Here is a 26,110-nt window from a genome sequence, read left to right on the forward strand (position 1 = left end):
TCACGCAAGCGGTGTGCCGCTTGTCATAGCTATGGATCTGTATATTCCAACACGCACGTGCACTGTGTGACTGATATATAGACCTTTAAGTATGTACCGCATCGGTACATGGTGCACGGTGCACGGTGTAGGTAGTTACAATGTATCGCCGCGCCAAACTTAGGGTCAGTTTGGTGCAACTGACCCTAAGTTTGGCACAGTTAACAGACTGATCAACGTCACGCAGCAGAGATCTATGAAATTCTCATGCAATAAAATTTAGCGAACTCTTTAACAGTGACAGACGGTTTGGTACAACCGACCCTTAATGTAGCACTTGACGTGTTTAGCGTAGACGGGGTCTAATAAGACGCATTTTCTTCTTAGATGTTCTGTGGGGGCATGACCCTGTGTTATTATTTTTTAGTTACGATGTAAGTATCATATCATGACAAGGCCTCGCAAAGTAACACTCTTGTGTAATGTAATGTAACAAAAATTAGATCTATTTGTACCTTTCAATGTATGTGAGGATGAATCGACAGACAACTTAATTATTTCCGATCTCTTTTCACTCGACCGAATTATTCATAATGACCTTTATTAGACAGTAATAAAGATCTCAAACCGTGTTTTGATTAAATAATAGATATTACAACGAAATTACAACGTAGGTACATTCGGCCGGATAATTTTTGGCCGAAGGCTCCAAACAATCCAACACTGGCCGGTGTAAGGCTTAGCTGTTTAGAAAAAGATTAATGCTCGCAAATATCTTGAGTTAGTTTAGTATTTTGTACTTTATGTTAATAAGGTTAGAGTCGGTAGTTGCGTGCGTGATCGCGTTAGATGGAGAAAGCTGCCCTGATGTACGGGCGAGGTATTGATAAGTCGCTTCCCGGTCGGGCGATGCAAATTATTGTTGCGCCGTGCGCATACTGTGATTTGTCATTGTTTGGTTTACTTACATAGCTTATTTTACGACATTTGGTATTTACCAGCGTTCTACATAACGCGTCTGTGAGGTTTAAAGGCCTGTGCACACCGGCTGCGTGTGCGTGACGTGCACGTGCGCGTGCGGCGTTGTAGTATACAGATCCTTATGAGAGACGGCACACCGCTTGTGTGACGTGTGCGTGTGCGGCTCCAACATTTTAGCGCACGCGCACGTCCACGTTACGCACATGCAAGCCGGTGTGCAAAGGCCTTAAGCAGTTTTGTTTGCGTCTGTATACTTACTAAGCACATTATTGTAGAATTTGTAGATGAAATAAATTCAGCTTACCCCTCCCTACTCCCAATATGTTCTCCTAAAATAAAATGAGAAATAAGCGGGTTTGACTTATTTACGGTGTTTTTAGTGGCGGTTGCTATAAACTTTTTTGAATTGTAGGTATCCGCGTCAAACTATCGCTGATAAAAACGCATTTACCGATTTTCAACATCGAAGTGATCCCATAAGTGCTCCCTGAACAAAGTTTTGTACGAACCACTTAAAATGCTACTAGTATTAAGAAACAGGCACGTAATCTGTTTATAATAGCAAATATCAGTAGCCCAAACAAACTGTAAACGCAGAAACAACACGCCTGTTTGGCGCCAAAGTGAAAGAACTCCAAGCAATACAACACTTGTCGAAAGTCAATGGCGGTGGCGGCCGGTGTAGCGAAATTCGATCAGTGGGTCGCGAGTGTCGCGACACTTGTATGCAAAGAGCGTTCCGTAGTAATAGTGACCTTAATTGTAACTCTTTAGGGACTTCTTGGCCACTGTTTCTTTTTGGCACATACAGCTTAAAACGGAAACTCTTTAGCAAGCGGTGACGAGTTGACGACGTATGTTAGTTAGGTTTTATTAAAACTCTACATTTTAAATTAAAAATTTATGAAATTAAGAAAGCGTTATCCAGTGCGTTAGGTAATCCTATTAAAAAATGATCGCCAATGTGTGGAATCTCATTTTTTGCATACGAATTATTCCCCCGACGCAAAAAGGGAGGTGTTTATGTACGCTATAGGTATGTGTGTGTATTTGTCTGTGGCACTATAGCTCTTAATCGGGTAAACCGATTTGGATGCGTTTTTTTTTAATTAGGTTTTCTAGCGCCGGTTCTAAGGCGTATTTTATCAAAATCGGTTCATCCGTTTCATTATGTTCGCGTTTTTTTATGTGATGGGTTATGATATAGTTATGAAGCCTACCAGAGCCATGTGGACGCAGCGCGGGGTCACCGTTGACCCTTAAGGCGTGGTCCGTTATGCAACAGACCCATTTGTTCTCGGCGTTCCGATTCTGCAAGATTGGTCTTGCATTACGATAAGGTTGTTTGCGAGTCCTCTGCTGATAAAGAGGTATGAATAAATGACTAATCTATAACTGAATAAACTAATTTATCAGTCGTGTATTAACCAACACAAAAGATAGATTAAACAGCTGAAATGGTCGCACTCTGATTCATTTGTCATGGGGGATTATTAGTACCTAGTATATTGAGATTAATGAAGTTGGGCAGTAAAATTAAAAGCAATTTTTTTATGATTGTATATAATACCTACGTTATTTGCTGATTAAAAATTATTACCACTAGATTTTAAATGTGAAAATATGTCTCTAGTTTATAAATGAAAGTCTAACGAGTTAAATCCTAACTCTTATCTATGAACCGTTGGCTTCACTGTTTCACAAGTCCGTCAAAAAATGCTTAATAAGTGAGTCTGTGAGTTGTACAGAACCCTTAGAGCGGTTTCGCACTACGTCCGATCCGAATCCGATCCGGACCCGTGAAAATATGGTCCGTAGTAACCGTAGAACTATTTCTATGGTAAGTTACTCACCGCACACGTTGAATGACGGAAATAAATCGGATGACGGATATCGGATCTAGTGCGTAACTTACTATAGAAATAGTTCTACGGCTACTACGGACCATATTTTCACAGGTTCGGATCGGATTCGGATCGGACGTAGTGCGAAACCGCTCTTATGGCCCCGCCATAAAAAAAATGTGTAATAAAATCAATGTGTAATTAGACTACCAACAAAATCTCACGATAATCGGAAACAGGAAACCGGACATACGAAAGCATTTTACTCATACAGAAACGGAGACTCTTCGCTCACGCTTCACGCTCGCTCACAGAAAAAACGTTAGTAATTTTCACTGTGTGTAAGTTGGCATGAGGTGTAAACCTCTATGTAAACGAAGCTTAAAAGCTCCGTTGGACACCGGCAAAGCTTTTGACGAGTAACGCATCAGAACTTGCCCAATCCCATAGCACAGAGTAAACAGTTTCGTAACTTGTACACAAACAGCGAGCTTTCCACGCCCACGAATAGAAAAGTGATTAGACCATCTGAGAGCCGTAATAATCGTAAGTAGTCATAACGCTCCGATAATTTGAGGCGTAGGACTTAAGTTGCAATTTATTCGTCTTGGGCCCCATTCATAATATAATACCTAATCCTTATTGATGGAGTATTATTAGATGCTTTCAGTTCTTAAGGGTTCTGTGTATTTAAGTTCTCTCTATGTTATAATTAATTGAAAATTGTCGCTGAAAACGTTATTTACTTGACACGTGCATACTTCTACTTAAATATTTGAGTGAGCATTATAACAGTGATAGCCCAGTGGTGCGGCTTCCAGACCAAAGGTCATTGTATGAACCCAGGTTCGTACAGAAGAGTATGAATGAGTAGACATGGGTAGTAGTAGTAAAATTACTAATCTTATTTACGCAAGGGTTAATGTAGCTGGCGTTTGTTGGGTGCCATAATAATGGTTGGTTTACATTATCGTCAAATTTGGAAAAGACCCAATAGTATACTGTAAAGTATTGTTGACCCAATAACCCGAATGGTGTTCGGAAAGGCACATCCGGCTGGCGGGGTGAACGCCCTGCGCCCGCGCTGATCCGAGCTTATCAACCTACAGAATTACAGACCATTCCGGTGAAGAAGAAAGCAACGATCATTTGGCACTGGCAATAGGGTTGGCCGGTCGAAGTATTTTAAGATGGCGCCAGCGTAGGTTTTACCATAGAAAAATATAGTAAGAATAGAGTGCTCACTCCATACATCAGTTTTGGTACCAAAAAGACTATTATTTTCGCAGTCGACATCTAGCATCGAGTAGCGGAATTATCAGTACCGCTACTTGATACTAGAATTCTCTAGTGTCGTGTCACACGAAAATTGTATTGAACAACAATTTATAACTAATATTAAAAGCAGAAGGAGTTGAAATAGAGTTCCGGTTAATCTGGTTATGATATTAGTTGTAAATTGTTGAGCATTAGACTTTTCGGTCGTTGCAACATCTATTGTTAAGAAGCAGTACTGATAATTCCGCTACTCGATGTCGACTACGAAAATAATAGTCGTGTTGGTACTAAAACCGATGTATGGAGTGAGCAGTCTATGTATTGTTTTCTCTATGGTTTAACCTGTGAAGCTTACGTATAGTCTCCAATTTTTTTGAAATGTTATGGCCTGGTTGCCCTTTTAGTCAAATAAAATAAAAATAATAGCTGGCGCCATCTATGGCAGTTTGACAGTTGTCAATCCCATTACAGCACGCGGAAATCGTTAGTTGAAATCCGATACAAAGTTCGACCCTCATTTCATTGACTTAAGATGATTTTCTGCTTTTCAGAACGTATGCTATATGTTAATCACGGTCTAAAACTACCTAATACCTAAGTCATGTGACTCATGTGTAAGTGTGACTCAATCTATTTAGACGTCGTAACGTACGTAATTGGGAAATGAACAAAGCAACAGACATAAACACTTTTACAAAAATTACTTGTGTGATTATTTGCATAAATATCAGTAGGATAAATTAAGTAACAGGAGAGTATTTGATTAATTGGTACATGTGAAGGATTGAATGAACATTTTGTTAGACAATTGACGAATATGTGTAGTCTAGAGAATCTACTCGTAAACATAGACTTAGTATTAAAAACAGGAGGTTAAGTTATTTATTTACGACAAAGTAAGAAGCAAAATATGATGGACGATGATAACTTTTTTTAAGTCGATAGTACATACGTATTTTTAGTTAAGAATGAATTTGTTAACAAATCGGCATTGAAATGAACGCAACAATAGAGATTGCATAGACCTGACAGTTGCTCTTATCTTACCACATAATTCAATCGTTGCAGATTTACCTACGCTTATATACAGCTCATACAAAATTAGTTTGTAGCTAGTAGCTTGAGGTATACTATAATAGCTCCAGCCAGCATTCAATGCATCAAGAACTATACAGGAAGAGGAGCACTTTAAACTCTCGCGTTTTGTACACATATTTAATTACACTCATCATCATCATCCTGTCCTAGCCGGTTTCGGCCTCGGCGACTGAGTATTCACTGGCTAGTGAGAACGGGTCTACCGCGATATAATTTCATTGTTTTTACCTTAAATTCCAGGTCACGGGACGTCAGTCTTTCCGTGACCACGGCTGGTGCAACTCAGCTGAAAGGCATGTGCACACCGGCTGCGTGTGCGTGACGTGCACGTGCGCGTGCGGCGTTGTAGTATACAGATCCTTATGAGAGACGGCACACCGCTTGTGTGACGTCTGCGTGTGCGGCTCCAACACGCACGTCATGCACGTCACGCACACGCAAGCCGGTGTGCACAGGCCTGAAACGTCGGAATTTCAGGTAAAAATTAGCTTTATTAATATTCGCTCAATAAACCTTTTTCTCCCTTTCAGTCGCATAAGAAATGAAGCCAACGCAGGGCATGTAACACTAGCTTTAGATACTGTACTTGAAGACTGCGCGGGCGATGATTTTGGTCGCGGCATTAGGATGAACTGCATCATGATTCCAATCAATGGCGGAGTAAGGAAGTGAAGGAACTAGATCGCACTTCCTTGACTGAGAATAACAGGCGTTATAATTAAAATCATTGGATATGAATATCTATCCGTAATATCATATTTTCAGCGTATTTTCAGATTTCATATTTGTGCTTCAAACCGAATGATAAAAAGACTCAGGTAAATAAATGCAATGGTTTGAAGATTGTGTCACGCATGAAGACATAAAGTGTCATTCTATGCAACTTGCTAAAGTTAGACCAAGGAAAGTGCAGCAATTATGATAGCCCAGTGCAAGTGTTATTTATACGTCATAATTTCATAGAAGTTTGACGTTTAAAATGACACTTGTACTGCGTGGGGTATCAAAATAGCTGCAGACTTTTCTAGGTCTGACTCTAACTATGTAAACAAAAGTCACTAGTAAAATCATCATTCAGAGACAATTTCAATTGACATGATAGAATGACACTTTAGTTGGTATGACAGGAGGTAAAATCAAGTACCTAAATGTATGGTTGAATATCTGTTTCGTTGGATCGTCGTGAATTCCAAATATCCCAATTGATGGAGTTACAAAGTTAGGTAATTGCAATTGATGGAGTTACAAAGTTAGGTAATTGACACATTTAATTCTAGTTAGTTAAAATAGTGTTACTTACGTTACGTACGTGCACATTTACTTTCAGCTTTTCACGACTACTAAAATGATTATTTTATGATAAGTAAGAAGGAGCGCGCTAAGCAACTTCATTTTTTAATGAACGATGTTGTTGAGTTTGCTATTTTAAACTACACTTCAGGTGAATACATTAGGTACCTATACCTACACATTCTTTTAAAAATAGTACCTATACACATACAATTTCAGAGTCAGTCACATTAAAATACCAACATAAAAACGTTACTTTATGTTTTCTAAACAGCCATTGTACTGTACGTGCGAGGGCGATCAAAAAAGGGCCTTAATCTCCACAGCGAGTTTCAACCTCCCATTAATATCCAGCCCGGGTCCCGGCGCGCGAGTGGACGACCTTGGGAAGGTCGGTGCGCGCACGTTTTTTTTTTTTTACCATAAAATTGCCTGAGACGTAGAACGATCCTTGGCATAGAGTACGGCATAAGACAGACGTGAGGCTTTTATGGTTTTTTTTTTAAACAAAACGGGGAAAATTTAAAAACAACGAAATAATCATGTCGGTTTATGTTAGATGGAAGGTTTGGATGGTATTTTGCATGATTTACAATACGTTGGGCACGTTACACAAGATTCAGAAAATTTTACCGATATGACCTGATCACTTTTTCAGAACAATAATTTATCGAATTTGGAAGAAAAACTAACGTACCTAGTTTACAATGTGGCGCTCAAGCTTAACATTTTGGTACATTTCACATAATTATCACATTAAATACTAGCGACCCGCCCCGACTTCGCACGGGTTATATTAACAAAACCGTATCAACTTACACCTAAACAGGTGAAAACCGCATGAAAATCTGTTCAGTAGTTTTTGACACATAAACAGACGCGGCGGGGGACTTTGTTTTATAAGGTGTAGAGATAACATGTCTAAATAATCTAGGAATCCTGAAAATATGCGACAGGGTGAAAGTGAACGATTTTGCATCGATTTTCATGCTTAGATAGAGGTAAGCATAGATTTAGGAGGTAAGTTCATTTTTGGTATCCTGTGATTTTATGGAGGCTAAAAATAAAATGTGTAAGGTTTATTGTAACAGCATTTTATTAGTCTGCGCAGTGAGAGTGTCGGGGGGAACGTCCGCGTTATGACGCGGGCGCGGGCGCATCCCGCCGATGCGAACCGCAGTTGATTCGGGACTCCTACACGACCAACTTTTTGTTATGCATTAAAGCATACACATTTTATGGCATACACAGCAGGACATTATAAATTAAGCACAACGTGTTACTTTCAAGTCGTAAGTAAATAGAAATCGCAGAATGTTTAATTCGCAGGTTTCTGGTCTCCGTTTTAACTCGGGCAAATTGCTTTCGTATGTCCGGATGTTCTCCTCTACAAGTCGCAATTCCCAACCGATTCTCGTGAAATTTTGTAACCAGATACTATGATGAATTATTTATTTTTATTGATTGAGTTTTTAATTTTTTTTCATTGTGCATAAAGACTTAAGCACCAATAGGGTCTATGGTGCTTAAGATCATTGTGAGTTCACTATGATAACGACTGAACGAAGTATTTTAACACTTACATTTTCTAAGCTTATCGCGAGGTCTGCAGCTCACAGAGCCACTAAGTAGTATATGTATATGTATTCCAAAACTTGACATTGTAGTTACGTATAATCTTCAACAAGTTTATACAAGAAGCAAGCTTAACTTGTCCATCTAATCTAAGCAAATGCATGCAGATTAACTGCAGTCCTAGTCAATTATTTCTTATTATCCGCGCGCTGTCATTCGCAAGCAATACACGGAGCAATCTACATTGCAAACGTCGACATTGAATAACAATCGAGAGCCATTGATGTCGGCTGTCGTCCGCGAGGTGTCGGGCGAGTGCCGACATAAATATGTTTCAACGAAATAAATGTGGCAGACAATTTGCATAGCCTGGTTCGCATTGACCTGCAAACATTTAGTTATTTTACAATTTTGGATGCTTTTATGGTAAGGATTGATTATGTTGCATTAAGCTAAACGGTACTTTTATATGAGAATTGTTTTCGAGATAATTTCACTGTAATATGTAATTATATAGGTAGTTATTAGTTCCTTATTGGAGAGTGGAAAAAAAGGTAAAATACATTTAAAAGAAGCCCAAAATAATACCAACTTAAGGCAAGTGTAGTCCAATGAATAAACAAGGCAAAATGACGTTACCGCACATTGTTGTTTAATTTTATGTTTTTGTAAAATGCCTCGCATGGCCTATCTATCCACATCGTCAATTAATCTACCTCCATCAACTTTTTTCTCTAAAACCTTTCTTAAAGACCTGTTGTTGATCAGAAACAATAAAAACGAAAGGGTTAACACATCGACCTTTACTTAATTACATCAGCTATCGAAGGGTTTCGTCTAGCCCAGGCCAAGTCAAAGGTCATTGTTGAAGGAAATTACGTTTTATTAATGAGCCGCAAGGTTGAAAATGACAAATGACGCTGTGAAAGTCGTTATGGTCGCTGGTTTTTGCAGGATCAGTTAGCTGACAAGTCGGTTAGGGCTGTCTCTTTTTATCGGCTCGGCTTTTAAGGTAATGTCATTCTGTAAGGAAAATGCATGAGAGTAGTAAAACGGTTTAACAATGTGTGAAATTTGCAAAGTGCAGACACTTTAATAAACTTTATGGGCCGTAAAGTGGACTTAGTGGCTGGTAAAGTGAATTTTATAGTACGATCACGCCATGCATTGAGCATGATCCTATTGCAGCAGTTACTTCGGACCACGGCTGGTCTTACAAGCAGCAAAACCACAATATGTATTACCTAAGCATACTATGCTTGCTAACTGTAGCAGATTTTTATACACAAAATGATTGCCGAACGATAACTACACTCCAGAGCATTTAAAACGGAACAATTTGCCCCATAAATTCAACAAAGTAACTTCCTAAGCAAAATATTGAGCTAACAACAAACTTATCACAACAAGAACGCTACCAATGCCGGAGCCGTCTGCCTTACAGTCACCTGAAATATTATATACACAACGAAGGCCGCAAAAATATCTGACATGATCTTATATGTAGAGCCATAAGAGCGTGTCACATGTTTTTGGGCGTTTTCAGAAATAAATATTGAAAACCTGATTCTTTCACATCTGGACGTTCTTGGGCTCATTCTACTCAGAATCGACAGCATTCTCCATCCCACCATTAAAAAAAGATGTCCCAAAATGTCCATTTCATTACGTCACGTTTTAGTATGCAAAAAAATTTCACTTGTATGTGCGTGACGTAGTGGAATGTACAATTTTCATACAAATTATTGGGACATTTTATTTTGTCATCAGAATTGAATATGCTAGTGATTCTGAGTTGAAAGAACCCAAAAACACCGGGATCTGTGAGAATCGGGTTTTCGATATTTATTTCTGAAAACGCCCTTTTGAGGCCTTCGAAGAGTAACATACTATTGCAGGTGACTGTAAAATTTCTAGGGCGATTGAGTGGCCAAGAAGACTGGAAGCACGATATTGACCAATCTTTTCTCTTGCAGGCTGGTTCTCAGCGTGCGGATGCCGCGGCGGCGCGCTGGCCGCTCCGCGCGGCTCCGTGGCGGCGCTGCTGCGCGCGCGCGCCTTCGCGCTCGTCTCCCCCCGCGCGCTCTCCGCCTACCGCGCCCGGCCTGCTTCAGGTAACTCTTCTGTTTACTGATATCCTGGTCTTGCAGCCAGTACAACTGATGACACCACAAAAGAGAACGTGTCATCACAATTCACAGTCCATGTTTCTGATTATTATTGTTAGCCAACATCTAATCCACAGGTTACGAGAGCTGGTTGAAGTTCTTTTTAAAATTCTCTAATATAAGATGTCGGAGTAGGCATAATGGTAGTGTGTAGGCAACCTTTAGGTGCACATCACAAAAGAAACAAGCCAGATAAGAGAATTCCTCCTTTAGCGCACTTGCGCCTACTCAATCCTCTGTGCAATAATTCCGATGCTTCATTACATTTTGTATGACAGCACAGTGGTCTCCAAAAATCTTGCACGACGAAACGGCTCCTACTCCTACGATTCAAGGATACCCGTGCTGTGGGGGCCTCCTTCTAGCTTCCACCTAAGTTCGTACTGATGGTATGCTATTGTCCTCAGACAGCGGGCGTGTGGGCGCGCAGTACGAGCGCGCGGCGGCGCGGCCGGGCACGCCGCTGCGGCTGGCCGGCGTCTTCGCGGACGGCAGCAAGGCCAAGGCACCCAAGTACGCGCAGCTCATCGACCCGCAGGGCAACGTGAGTTCCTAACATTTCATGATATCCCGCCTCTTGTTTACCGTCTTGGATTTGACACTTGACAATGATCAGTAAGGTGACATTTGGATATGAAATGAATATGAAGATACAATCGTTGCAGTAGCGTAAGCGTTGCCAAAGTATGAAGTGCTTCTGGTTTAGATAGAGTCAGACCAAGAATAGTCTGCAGCGGATTTGATAGCCAACGCAGTGAAAGTGTTATTTTAAACGTCAAACTTCTATGAAATTATGACGTATAAATGACACTTGCACTGCGTGGGCTATCAAATCCGCTGCAGACTTTTTTTGGTCCGACTCTAGTAGATATTACTGATTTAAAAAACCGGCCAAGTGCGAGTCGGACTCGCGCATGAAGGGTCCTGTACCATTACGTAAAAAACGGCAAAAAAATCACGTTTGTTATATGGGAGCCCCGCTTAAATATTTATTTTATTCTGTTTTTAGTATTAGTTGTTATAGCGGCAACCAAAATACATCATCTGTGAAATTTTCAACTGTATGTATGTGTAGCTAGCTATCAGGTTCTAGCCTGGTGACAGATAGACAGACAGGTGGACAGACGGGCCTCGGATTCTTAGTAATAGGGTCCCGTTTTTACCCTTTACGGAACGGCTAAAAATTGCCCCAACGCACCACCTTATTGCATTTAACTATTTCAACATGAATTACGTTAATTATCTCAATTAATAGATAATTAACAACACATTCAAGGTATTCCAAATAGGAGCACAGAGACGGCAGCCGCCTTAGCTTTATGGAGTAGCCATGCTGTAAACTAGCTTTGGATGGAAAAAGCTAAAGGAGTCAAGCGAATTGCGAATTTGATGATGCAGTTAATTTAGTTAAAATGTTGTGTTTTAGTATGATATCTAATTAGGATACATCTTTCACAATTGACATTTACTTTTACGACAGTATCCACACTCTCGATCTAAATCAATAAAGTTTATTTTATCTTTAGTCAATTTAACGCTACTGTAATAATGCTAACTTTATCTCTCTTATCAGACTGGCACAAAAAAAAATCCATTAGGAGCTTTTTACGACATCGCAGTATAGTTTTGTGTATTTTCTGATTACTTGGTTATTAGTTGAAACACGTGCTTTTATTTTTTCACATGAAACTATCCTCTCTTTACATGAAGATTTATGTTTGCACATTTCTTGTATATCATTGCGAATAGTGGTAGAATTCGTTCTTATACTGCATATTTATTTGAAACTCATTAATAATGTGATTCAGTAAATAGTTTACAAGCTCGTCGTTTTTCCGTAACTGGTCGCTTTTCTGAACTGGTCGTGACTCTGATGCAATATTTCCTATAATCGATTAAACCTTGTTAACAGCAGATAAAAATCAGCCGAGCTTCATTTTTATAAACTCCCATGGTTTAGCGTTAGGGATAACCCAGGCAGGAAGCGAAGCGCACATTCTTATGAGTCGTATTCGTATGAGCGCATTCTTCTGTACGCTTGCAGACTACATAATATTATAGTTGATAGAAAAAACCGACTTCACAAACAGTTTGAGATGCCATCAAAATTATTTTTTAATACAGTTGCTCACAAAGTGCTACTTTACGTAGCTGTTTAGCGTGCGGAAAGTTGGTTATGTCGAACTAGTGCTTTTTACTTTTCCAATTTTTTTAAATTTATACTTGTTCCAATTCACGACTACTTATTGATGAGTGTTAATATTAGTTTCCTTTAAACGTCGTAATCAGCATAAAAACCTATTGTTAATGTAAGAATATGAAAAATATACATATTTCATATTTTAATACTTACCTCTTCATCATTATAACACGTTTATTTTTTAATATTGAATATTGAAAATTCCGTTCTTAATAAGGTGTCTGAATGGAACGGAATAGCTGCCAAACGCCCATAGATATAATATACTTAAAGATGACGTCTAAGCGAGCTGTCACTGTTACCACTTTTGTTTAGTGTACGATTAACAATGTTTTACTTATTTTTTCGCAACTGTATTAAAAAACGTCGTTCGATACACGTGCGGAAATGTCATTCTTCACTCGTCCCGAGTCTTCCCACTCGCCTGCGGCTCGTGGCAAGATATCTCGGTACTCGTGAAGTAATGACATACCTTCCGCACTAGCATCGAAATGTACTATTTCATATCTCATGCTCTGAAAGTGGGTCGTTGTTGTTCTAAAAGGTGCGCAGAAAGTGATACGTTTATGCTCTAGCGCAGAAAAGTGGTGTACTCCTCTGCGTCCCCGTCCCACGAGGCACGAACAACTGGGTGGAAACAAAATGGAAAAATAGTGTCTTTATTTCCTCGCCTGTAACAATTGGTAATTCTTTAATTTTACTAATCCCACGTTGATCCTTTTTTTTTATAAAAAATGATGTAAGTAAATTGTTAAAACAAATTATTCTTGATTTCTTTCGTTGAATTCTATTTACTCGATTTCATAAGGCGGGAACCAAAAGGAATACACCAAAAATATTTTTTTTAACCTTACACTTGCGTAAATGAGCAAAGGCAGATTCTTATACAGCCACAGTTAAACGTTTGTACGATATTAAATTGGTTTTTAAAGTTATTTAGCACTATATTCATGAAAATAAAATAAAATACAAGATAAAAATTTCTTATATCATTAATTAAATTGTTATTTAATATTTAAAATACTTTTATTATATTATTAGGTGGTGCGACGCACCAAGGTCGCGGTACGGTCCGGTAGTCTGTGGCGGCTTTTAGAACGAAAAAGTATTAAATTAAAAAGTAAGAGGCAATCCCGCTGATTTTCGTACTATAATAAACAAATCATTTTAAAATTACTGCAGTTTGTTAAAAAATGTGTGTTTTCGTAAATACCTATTGCAATCTAAATGATTTTCGCTAGGCGTTATTAATCTTTACACATGTAAAGTCTCCGATTGCAAGTAAGTCCTAAGGTAAAAAATCATGGCTGTAGGTCTATTGGGTACTTCAATTACTGATTTTGCGAAATTGCCTTGTCTTGTGTGGTTTCCTCGCATTCGATATGAAAAGTAGAGTGTTTAACTCGGGTGAAAGGCACCATTTCCGTCTCGGACTATTGGCGCTCTCACTGCGTTCGAGCGCCAAACTACCTCGACAGAAATGGGTGCCTTTCAACCCTTGGTTAACAATCTACTATATGACCATAGTGCATGTCATAACACTCATAACAATTACAATAAGTCCCAATATCTAAAATACTTGTTGTGGAGGAGTTTGCAGTAGCTTAGTATTTCACTAACGCTTGGTTTTTAGATAAAAACAAAACAATGCTATGCTTATAAGATTTGAGGAAGTGCTTCCGTCTTTTGGAAAACTCGAGTAATTACCTACACTGTAATTTTTACCAATTAGAATGAGTTCTTGAGATTTTCATTTTGATGAAACAAATGGGAAAAAGTCCACGCGTTACAGAGAAGTTTGCTAGTTAAAATGTCTTACTGTTATTTAAGAACAAAGCTAACGAATTTTCTGTGCCACACTTAATGCAATTAAAAAAAAGTAAAAGGCGCTGTTATGCTATTCTATTTAAGTATCGACAACCCATAGCAACAGGCCAGATCTCAGCAGTAATGATCCACCACGTTAACGTTCGCAAAAAATAACCAAAACAAATGTAACTCCATCGGAATAAGGTCCGCACAAACTGCAAAATGAGGTAACAAAATGCATAGCTCGGAAAATTGTTCCTCTGAAACCGGTTTACGCGATAATAAATCTTAATTCAATGCAGTATAGTCTTGAAAGAATGCACAATGATGTTGGCATTGCGCAGGGGCAGTGCCCGGGGTGAAGCGACGGGACTCAATAGGGGTGTCACGATCTCGAGTTTTGTTTTACTTGTTTCAGCCGAGTATAATGGCTGACTTTGACGTATAGTGAGGATGATTGGTAGGTGTTTACTGCAGTATAAATTATTTTCTATAATGAATTTTGTCTTACTTCTAAGAAGACGGAGATGTTTCTTAGGGATTTTTAATATGGACCAATTTAGACAAGGGAATTCCTGAGAAATTGGCGATGCTGATGGAAAATAGCAGCTGATATAGCATCTTTGTAGTATCCATTTTTGAAGTGAAAACTTCTTTAGCGGCGCTGTGCACTTTTTGTGATGGGGAAAAAATGTTAAACTCGCGACAGGTCACGTGACCGTAAGATTCGTAAGACGTAAGACGGACACGTGACCTGATCGAAAAACTGTTACAATGACATTGAGCTTTCACTTCTGCCGGCACTCCCGGAGTGCAACACGTTGTTTTTTTAAATGAGGTTTTGACCAATAAACTTCAAATAGAGTCTATTCTGAAAGAGTCATTAGAATGTATTGGTTCCCTTATATTCCACGACTCTTTTCTTTACGCACAAACTCTTACTATGATACTTAGTAAAAATTAATAAGGTGGCATCTGTGGGACTTTTAAATAATCAAAAAACCTATCGATTGACTTTATGAGATTGCTACTGATTGCATCTCTGAGAACACCAAGGCTTAAGTAAGTCTTAAAGCGTTGAATTTACCAAAACTTTATAATATAGGGCGAGCAAGAAAAACACATCATATGCCGACAAACCTCCTTGGAGCTCAATAGTGGTAATGATTCTGTTTCAGAAAAAAAAAACAAAATTACAGTCAATGATAATGTGGCTCTTGTGTCCAATTGCCAATTTAACGGTTAAACTAGGGTTTTAATGTGTTCCACAGAAAATAAACGAGCTTTTTACATTGAAACAAAGGTCGGTGCTCAGAAATAGTTAAGGAATTATGGTCACATTATTTAATAAATTGAAGTAATGATAGACAAGGTCAATATTCTATAGGGTTTACACGATCTTGAATTTCACATTGCCGGCTCTCAATAATAGCTGACTTTGACGTATGGTGAAGTGAGGATGATGGGTAGCGTTCATAGGCATAGATCACTTTGGACGGAAATAAATCTACGTTGCACATGAGATATGCGATACACGAGCATTTACTGCGCGGAACTTAATGTCTAGAGAAATAAATTAGTGAATGATTCCTGGAAGTTTGATGATGATTAAGTAGTTTATTGTTATGAATATGTTTTGCCATAAATAGTTAAACGTAATATACGTTTAACTAATATAAGTTATTTTTGTTTTTATACGTTGTTATGTACACTTTGACAATACCTATAAATAAATAGATAAGTACATAATATAGATTACTCATCTGCGCACGTGTGTATAATCTACACACATGCCAATTCCAGCGTTGAAACGACCAAATAACTGGATTGTAATACTTGTCACTACAACAGACGTTTACACTGCCAGTTTTCACCGCTAAACATCGAATTATATTCCAATCTCACTTATATCATACATATAATAAGTTGCCATGATGCCAACTTATCTGGAACGACAATTGAGTAATTTGCGTCGGCAATGGAGCCGGACGTGGTGAAAAGTAATTTCTTATTTCCTAATGACGCGGTAGAGATGTCCATTTCGTCATTAAGTGTGCTTATTAGGTAAGTTTACTGTGTTTCGACTTTGTTTCTTAGTGTTTGTTTATTTTATTTGTTTGCAATAATCTACAAATATGTGTGAATTGATATTGGCGAATCGAAAATAACAATAACATTTGGAGAAGTGGTCTAGGTCGTGAAATTCCTAGGCATATCGTGAAACGTGAAATTTTTTGTCTCGTTCCAAGTGTCTACGTGACGCATAATGTTCTCAGTTACATAAAATATGTTGTAGATTTACCCCACTATTACCCCTTAGTAAAAACCCACTGTTTGGCAATTTTCTAGTAGAATTATTAAACAAATTTAGTATGATAAATGTTTTGTGGTTTCCAGACTGGAAGCTAGTGTTAAGTGACAGGTAAGTGAGGTAAGAAGGTTAAACAGGCGCGTCGAATATCCTCACGACTTTCATAATAAGGCACTGCAGACTGCTGTCCCATGCATTGCAGATCTAATGTCCCAATGCTCCCCGCCTCAGGAAAATAAACTTTATTGACCAGAAGTTAAGAATAGTGACTTACAGCGATAATGATAGCGTTGGCATTCTATGGCGGTTCCTTATGACCGCGCTGTGACCACAGTTCGTCGACTGGCACACTTCTGACTCTTAATATTTCTCATGCATCGCACGAACTATTAAACAAAATAAAATATACATTTTTAAAAACATTCGCCATTTAATTGTGAACCTAGCACGAACGTAATACGGTTGCCCACGAAATATTCTGACCGTAAATACATATAATGATATGATCGTGAGTTACACAAACTTATATTTACTTTTGTTATCCACGCTTCGCTAAACTTTAAACTCTCAGTATTTGTTTTAAGGATAACATTCTTATATTAATTTTAAACGGTAGTATAACTATGTCGGTATAACGCTATTGTTTTCGGTCAACTTTGAACCGTAAAAGGATCGACATTCGCGGAGCAATCACTTTATTTCATTGCGCCGTTACGAAACCAAATAACAATTTCACCTGTCAAAAGTCATCTTCGTTAATCGTGGACTTCATGGTTGTCAACATAAGAACGTAAACAGTTATTGAAGTTAAGCTGGATTCTATTTGTGTGTTTTAGAATGTTTGGTCCGTACCCAACTACAGGTATTTTTCTGAGAATAAAAACTTCCTAACGTGGCAAATTGCTTAGAACAGTGCATGGCAATATTCAAGACACAGTTGTTTGCACAGTTAGATATATCACTTCACTTCTAGTAATATTAAGTAACGGGTAAGCGACATGTCCGGATTTTTGATTAGTTTTGAGGTTTCCGTTAGTTCAAAATGGATTGAACCCAAAGATTGACCCGTGACTGACAGTTAATGTATTTTTGTGTCATTGGGTTTTATTTGAAGTTACATGATTGTTAAAACTTTTTACAGCTAAGATTAATGAGGTCCAAATGAGATCTAAAATAGTTACAAAAGTACATACGTTTTGTTTTTATATGTTACTTGACATGATTGCTAAAACTTTAAAGATATAAATAAAAATCATCTTCTACCTCCACTGTACCGGCAAACGTGTATAATTGACCCTGAAATATCAACTCCAATTCCAATTACTGTAGATTATCGAACCTATTTTATATAATGGCCGTAATAAGCTGCAACATGTCATAAACGACTGCTATCTGCCAATCAAATCTGTCAAAATATAAACAATTATTTGCAGCTACAAGGAACTTATTAATCTTATTATAAACGTGATGGATGCTTCGAATCCAACAAAGCTTCCTCCTTACAACTGGATAAAAGACGCAAAGATTTACAACAAAAGTTATTCTTTGATTCCGTCGGAATGGATTCAGGAAAACGCAGATATAGTTGTTGTCCTTTTCATCTCCAAGGGTGTAGACAGGGAGGGAATAGTCCAGAAATTTTATAACATCTACGAAAGTGTCAAACACGCGAATGTGCCTATAGAAGTTATACATGTGCCGTTAGACGAGAATAAATTACTAATGAAGGAAAGCTTCAAGCAGCAAGCCAACTGGTACACACTTCTGCACGATGATCCCCTGAAACTCATCCTGACTTATTTATATGAAGTATCATATATCCCGTATTTTGTTGTTATAAAACCCGATGGGACTATTGTTTCTAACACTGCCAATAGAGATTTGGAGGAATATGGTAAAAATGCAATCATTGCTTGGTTGTCTCCATCGGCGTGTGTGAAACATACTAGAAAACTGGAGGATGAAGCTGTTATGTATGGATCTAAGTGGAATTATTTAATTAAAGAGGAAGCTGAGGAAAAGAAAGAATATCCGAGAAGGTTTGTCTCAAAGAATAGCGCACGGATAGGGTTGATGCCAGTGAGACGCAGCGAGCTGAAGGAAAAAGCAGAGGGCCAGACGGAGACCTTGGAGAAACCGTCTCCTGTGTAGTGATGTACAGGATTTTTTCAGAACGATAGGTATACATGAAGTCTAGTGTGTTCTTTTCATTAGGTACTTTGTAAGTTCTTCTGGCAGGACATTTATGGTTCTTTGGCATGCTTTGCTGCCTTATTATATGTTATTAAACTTAACTTATTGACTATAATGTTAATAAATCTTGAAATTATTCGGGTCTATAAATTGTAACTTGTATCCGCATTTAAATCAAAGTAGGTAATCAATCATTAAGAATTCATCTCTTAATTGGGTAGAGTATGTAACATTTTTCTTAAAACTATTTCGATGCTTTCCCCTAAATTAATTCAACGTTTTACACGAAGTTAACTATAAGAGAGGGTCACGCACGAATTACAGGCCCTAAGTTTCTCAGACTGAACTAATTAGCACCGTCTATTAAAAATCCATCGTTGACCAATAATGCATTATCAAGTCTTAAACGACTTCTTCTCCGCAACGTCTCTAATCTTTAAAGTGGCATTATCCAACAGTCGGGACGGGATTATTACGCCACAGCAACAGGATCGTGTTTTACTAGAGCTTCGACTGAATTTGGTCAGAGGGACCGGTCCAACAGGTGCTGCGTTTTTTCTTGCCTCGAACCTGTGATGCTGCTGTAATCTATCGTACGTAGAATTTCCGGCAGTGCAAGCCAGTCTGTCAGTATGGAATCAGTAATATAGTATATTTATTTATGTATGTAGGTTTTTATCAAACATAACTTAAAAATAGTTTTCAGATAATAAGTAGGCAATAGGTCAGGACTCCTCCCGTTACATCATTACCGGTTTTATTGATTAGATCGAAAAGTAATCCCTATACAATATTCTTCGAGATCTTCAGATTCGTATTGGCTCATGGAGGAAGAATTATACGAGTAATAAGGTTTTACAAATGTTTTACTTGCTAAATTTGTAAGTGTCTCGTTTAGTGTACAGCATATTATCCTTTTATATTTAATATCTGGGAGACTGAGCTTTGCTCGGAAGACATAAAAACTCAGAAATGCGCGTTTTCCAAGAGATAACACCTAGCTAGATCGATTTATCGCCTCCGAAAACCCCCATATAGCAAATTTCATCGAAATCGTTAGAGCCGTTTCCGAGAGAGATGCCCGAAATATATAATATATAAATAAATAATTATATATACAAGAATTGCTCGTTTAAAGGTATAAGATTTTGAGATATTGAACATACAAATAAAACTCGTTAAATAGTTTTTTTTAATATTTAAATAATGTCGCGATTACGTATTGTCTAAAAAAAAATAACTATGCATACTAGTATCACTAATATTACAAATTGTACAAGTTTTGTTATATATGTACTTACATTATGTTCAGTAGCGCCATCTTTTATCGAGTAGCGACTTTAAGTATCGCAGATGCGCCGTAAATTAAAATTTTATATGCATTAAATTTAAATATTATATCCACCTGGAACTAAACTTAACGACACCCTTGGCGGATTGCGGAAACTTGCTATAGTTTATTGCACCTGACGTCGTAGATAATAAACAATCAGCATCAATATGGTATATGGTATATATCGAGTTAATAAAACCACTTGGGAGACCGAGCTTTTCTCTAAAACATATAAAAACTCAAAAATACGCGTTTTCCCATAGATAAGACCTTACTTACTTACTCCGTTGGCTCAGCGACCCAAAATGACACTTGGCCTCCGACACAAGACAGCGGCGCACTTTTCTCGGTCCTGTGTGACCTCTCGCCAATTTTTGACTCGAAGAAGAGATAAGACCTAGCTAGATCGATTTTGCGCCCCCGAATACCCCTATACAGCAAATTTCATCTAAATCGTTAGAGCCGTTTCCGATTGGCTAATAAAATTACCTCTGGTAGTAACCCAGTAAAATGAGATCAAGTCTTAAACTGTCCTTCATCTGATGTTTGGGCAGGCCCCGATCCCGCTTAAGGACGCAACGTATTGATGATCACAGTGTAGAGTCTGTGCGGAAAGAGAACAGTCGTAGAATGTATGTGCTCCCGTACATTCCACGACTCTTCCCTTTCCGCACAGACTCTACCTATCTGAAAGTTCGTATCAATCGTTCTTATCAACATACAGGCCAATTTGAACGTAGAATGATATCAGAATCATTCTGATAATATTCAGTTACCGTGCATTTCGCCCGTACTTATCCGTACATGCATAGGCGCGAGCGAGACGCACGAGTCGATAATTAAATAACATGAATTCATTCTGATGTCAGTGTATACGTTCGAATTGACCTTCTGGGCCACTTGCACCATCCCATTAACCCGGGGTTAAGCGGTTAAACCGTTAACCCAGTGACAAATTGTACAGGTGCTGGTGACCATGGTAACTCATGTTCTGTCCTTTGGTTTCGTACTTTTGACCGCGGCGAGGCGTGATTGAAACCAATAAATATTCATTTCAGTTCCCTAAAGCGTTTTGCAATGAAGTCATTACAAAGTCATTATGGTTAAGCTAGAAGCCCACAGTGAAAAGTATGTGATTATAGTTTGGTATACGAAGTTTTAATTCAACCGTTAAAATCGAAGTAGAGCGAAAAGATTCGCGCTTAGCCAGACGGATCCCTGCAAGGTTTCCTTTCCTATCTACCGGATTCCTTTTAAAATCTAATTCCTTCTGCGTATCAGAACTGAACTGTAGGTCTGTACACAATAGAGCTTATTTTTGCAGTACACGGTAGGCCTACATATGTTGAGAATTCTTGTAATAATGCCCGTCGTGACCACGCATGCGTCAGTCGCTAAATCTTTCTGGAATCCGTTTACGAGCGAGCGACGGCGGGAGCGCGCAGTAAAGGCTTCTACCGGTACAAGTAACACACAACGCCTTTGATTTTGTGACAGGTATGCTAGGAAGTTGTCAATAAAAGTATGATTTACGTTTATGAGTGAGTCACGTGTTTCCGTTTCTTTCCTACCCGTATTGCGGGAAGATCTTTTATTTCATTTTAGGAAAACATTTGACGCGACTTAGTTGTAAGATTTCATTCCCATTTCGTTGAGTGCTAGAGGATTTACCCTTAGACATTCATGTTCATTACACAAAATTTATGAGCCTTTACAAACTTTGTATTTGGGAGCGCCATCATTGTAGGTATTTCAATCCCTACAATGAGTACACAATGAGGGATTATGGCGTTGCTTAGCAGCTAACCACTCTTTGAACCCTATATCTCTTAAGGCCTCATACATTCACTCCTCGCCAGATGCAGCGATGCCTTAATGCTGAGGTGCAATAAACGGACAAAATTATATTTATGTCTTTACAACCCAAATACTAGGTTATGACTGTGGCAGATATACAGACACCGATACGTATATAATTATAACCAGACACTCATCATGTTTCAGGAGCTGTTCGTCCCGATCAACACGAAGGGCGAGCTGTACGAGGTGTGTCCCGAGGAGCTGTCCCCGGCGGAGTGGGACGCGGCCGAGCCGACGTCGCCGCCGCCGCCGGACGCAAGCGCACGCGCGCACCGCCTGCCGCACCTGCTGAGCCTGTGGCGGCTGCCGGCCAGGGTCCGCCTCTTGGCCGGGACCGTGCCCATTGAGATGGCGCATGACGTTGGAGGTGAGTTTGTAGAACTTTGCCACTCGTCACTAGTTTATATATGTGTCGTTCTCAATCAAAAGGGTGCCTACTTATTGTCGGTTGTCAATAAGGCGCTATTTTCATATAGCTTCAATATGGAATCAACCTTATGGACAAACGACAATGTGGTACCTTTTGGATGAAAACCTCACGTATATGCGTCCCATTACTAGGCACAGATTTCTCTTTGTACCTATACGAGGGTTTGGGCTAATCTCCAATTATTGCGTATTAACATTCAACTCCATTACCTACAACAAATTATACTAACTGCCTACTTCGGTTCGGAACAAAAATAGGTAGATTTCTCTATTTGGACAGTTACTATTTTCTACTGCATTTGTATATTAACGTGGAAGGAAGTATCGTGGTACCTATTCACATTACCAATTGTGACAAAGATTGTCTGAATTTCCAGATGACCTCTTGCTACGGGCGGCGATAACGGAGCCGGTGTTGGTGATGTGCACGCTGCCGGAGTTCGGCGCGCCGGCCAGCCCCGCCAAGCCGGCGCCGGGGCTCGGTAAGGAGACGCTGCAGCTGCTCCCGCTCAACTGCGGCGCGCGCCTGCGCCGCACCCAGCTCGGCTTCGACAGCGAGAAGCGCATGTTCCTCTCCGCGCGACTCCAGAAAGCTCTAACCTTCTGTCAACTCAACGTTGACAACTGGATCAGGCAGATCTCATACGCCAACTCGACGGTCGTCGGCAAGAAGACCGCCGAGGACCTCCTCAGGGAGGACCACGAGCCGATCAAGTTTGAGAAAGAACGCAAGTTCACTCTCCAGGGACTCAAGATCGACACGTCCAGGCTTTTCGGGAAGAGCGAGAAGGTCCTTAAAGACATGCCGGACGAGACGGAGGGCTCCATCATATTTTTAAGTAAAAACGAACTCGAGCACATGAACTACGACGTGTATAGCGACGACGAGGGCAAAGACGAAAAGAACGACGAGAAAACAGAGGAACACTTCTCCAACGACAAGATGCAGGTATTCCGGGAGGACTCCGCACAGAAGAAGAACAAGTGGTTCAAAAACTTGAAGCTTTTGAAGAGCACGGAGAAATTAACGGACGAAAAGATAACGTCAATAGAGAACCATGAGAGATATAGAGACATTAAAGATCCGTTCGATCCTCTCGGGGAGAAACACAGCTCTATAGAGAGGTACCAGGATATGGCAAAGCTCATTGAAGATAGATTCGGAGCTTCGAGGGCGAAGGGCGATGGAACTGCTGAGAAAAGCCACTCCTATAAGAGTCTGACGACTTCATCGTCGGATATGGGCACGAGTCAGTGCAGTTCGAACCCGAAGAAACCAATTTTGACAAAGTCGGTGTCAGTGCAGACGGGGATTCCGGACAGTCCGTACACTGAAGGTAGCGGGATCAACATGATACATGGCCGCAAGAATCTCAGTGTCGATCAGATCAACTACTGTGGTTCCATGGAAAGCGACACAAGCTCCGGTAGAAAATTAAAATCTTTGGACGAAAATATGCTAAAGAAATCTTCTGCGTCAAAATCATCGACGAATTTAGAGAGGAGACAGAGAATACAACCAGATTTGATACCGGAAAAGGCAATAGTCAAGTCTGAATCGTATAACCAAATACACAGCTGTGAAATAAACATGTTCGGAGCTGGCTCTCTATACAACGACAGTGAATTCGAAATTAATTCTAAGCAACACTCGTTTATAACAGAAAAATTATGCTCAGAATTTCATGTGAAAACAAAAAAGGTCCTTAGCAAATCTACATCGAATCTACTGCATCCTAAGAAATCTACAGACAAGAAAGACGGTAATAATAGCAACAGCATGCCGACGAAAACTGAACGGCTAAGCGACGGGGACAAGCTTAATTTTAGAAAGAAGATCGATAAACCGCGAGCTCCGACTCCCAAACTTGAAATAGATGATGACCTCGTACCAATTGATATCTCAGAGGAGGAACCGCAATCTCATGTTAAATTAAGGAGATCCATATCTTCAATACAGAAGAGAAAGTTACCCGTCATAGAAGACTTACCTTACGGTCAAGTAGCAGACGCGGTACACGTGGAAGAGGAAAAGATTGATTCCGATGCCAGTTCTGACAACATTTATGCAGAAATATGTGCACCTCACAAAGCTAGCGAAGACGAATCCTATGACAATAACGTAGACGTCTTAGCCAACGATCCAGTGATATGCAACGTCAAAAAAGAAGTCATCATTCGTAATGACGAGAGAGCTAGACAGATGATCGAGAACCAAGAAAACCCATTCAGGCACATTGAAGTGGTAGTCATAGAGAAAACCACAGACTTCAATTTGGACACTTCGAGTATAGCCTCAAGTGATTTTGATGAGATGGGTAGTAAAAATGACGTATCAATAGCAATAGATTCGTGGGAGCGAGACAAGAAGATTGTTGACCAATCAGATTCCAAAACACACGCAATTAGATTAGAAATAACGAGTAATATGGATGATTATCCTCAAGAAGTGGATCAAAGTTTTGAGAGGACGGAGATTAGATTAAGTAAGAATAATTCTTTAAGTTTTAGCAACAGCATCCATTTGAATGGTACATATCCCAACGAGGCCATTTATGATACTTTAAAATAGTTTTTAAGTGTTTAACGTTATGGTTGACATTTCGGTAGTGAGCAGCTGTGATTTGTGATTTTTGTTTAGGGAACGCGTGGCGTCGTATTCGGGCATCATACACCAGAGAACAAAGGCAGTTAATCTCCATGTCAATTTGCGTACCTATTACCTACCACATTTGTACCTATAGGAATAACTAAGCGTGTTTTTTGTATGGAGAGTAACAGTCTTACTTTTATAATTGTCTCTGATCATTGATGGCTGATTTACGTTTTGCGAGGATTGTTTTTCCATACCACGAGCACATAACCTCTATAGCTACCACGGTAGTAAATAAGTTGATGTTGCCATGACAAAATATGATAATACATATATATGTTTAATATGGTAATTATGGGAAAATACCACAATATTAAAGGCGAATTTCTTCGGCGCCGGAACACACCCAAGTTTAATTAATTGAATTGTAAACTCAATTTATTTATTTAATATTTTGTATGCACGATTATTATTTGTTACCTACGCTACAATTCACTACATAATCCGTTTAATAGTACATCTATACCTAAAATCATAATTAGATTCCAAACAAAGTAAAACATTGTTGCCACTTTTTTCTAGCGCGTCTTGTATTTATGTAAAAATAAGTAAATAAAAGTACTTTTTTAAATCGTAGGAGTAAAATTATCAATAAATAAATTATCTTAGCGTGTTTATTTATAAAAAGGAATTTACTATTTTACAAACAAATTATTGCAGTGGCAACATTGTCTTACTTTTTTTGGAATCTAATTATGATTTTAGGTTTAGAAACCTAACCTAACCTTATGATGCAAAATTGTGCAATTTTTGTAAAGTACCTACAGTAATATTCATAGACCCACGCCTTGCGACTTGCACAGTAATAAGATTAGTCATTTATTTAAATAAAGTGTATAACATTTAGTTTTCAGCATTCATAAATAGTCCATTACGATACGAGTGCGAAAAGTTGGAATTTTCGCACGTGTATTGTACATTTTACAGTGAATATGGCCCTTTAAATTTTCGACATAGGCACGTATAGGGCGGCAAAGTAGCACCATATGTACTGTAAAATATAATTATTCCACTTGGATGATTTTTAAGTATTTTACCAGTCACAAATTTGTTCCACGCACAATATTTTAATTTGCTGATAGTTCAATAGTCCTAGTTCAATAATGATT

The 26,110-nt window shown here is 39.0% G+C and overlaps 2 protein-coding genes and 1 long non-coding RNA gene across 3 annotated transcripts in view; 2 read left to right on the forward strand and 1 right to left on the reverse strand.

Moving 5' to 3' along the window:
• Positions 1 to 25,035, forward strand: part of LOC134800522 (uncharacterized) — a 111,031-nt gene extending 85,996 nt beyond the window's left edge. Inside the window, exons 3-6 of the mRNA XM_063772992.1 lie at positions 10,022 to 10,159; positions 10,621 to 10,757; positions 22,064 to 22,286; positions 22,726 to 25,035. Coding sequence (XP_063629062.1) covers positions 10,022 to 10,159; positions 10,621 to 10,757; positions 22,064 to 22,286; positions 22,726 to 24,920 — 2,693 coding nt within the window. The 3' untranslated portion in view covers positions 24,921 to 25,035. The remainder of the gene's footprint in view (positions 1 to 10,021; positions 10,160 to 10,620; positions 10,758 to 22,063; positions 22,287 to 22,725) is intronic.
• LOC134800524 (uncharacterized) lies at positions 2,180 to 17,446 on the reverse strand. The gene is made up of 3 exons (XR_010145547.1): positions 17,394 to 17,446; positions 16,808 to 16,919; positions 2,180 to 2,271 (listed from the first exon to the last, which is right to left on the reverse strand). It is a non-coding gene; the product is annotated as an uncharacterized LOC134800524 (long non-coding RNA).
• On the forward strand, positions 17,911 to 18,829 carry LOC134800523 (uncharacterized). The gene has a single exon (XM_063772993.1). It carries the CDS (start codon positions 18,001 to 18,003, stop codon positions 18,682 to 18,684), a length of 684 nt encoding a protein of 227 aa, XP_063629063.1. The 5' UTR covers positions 17,911 to 18,000; the 3' UTR covers positions 18,685 to 18,829.
• Positions 25,036 to 26,110: the final 1,075 nt, after the last annotated feature.

Source organism: Cydia splendana, chromosome 20 (genome assembly GCF_910591565.1).
Source record: "Cydia splendana chromosome 20, ilCydSple1.2, whole genome shotgun sequence".
Lineage (NCBI taxonomy): Eukaryota > Metazoa > Arthropoda > Insecta > Lepidoptera > Tortricidae > Cydia > Cydia splendana.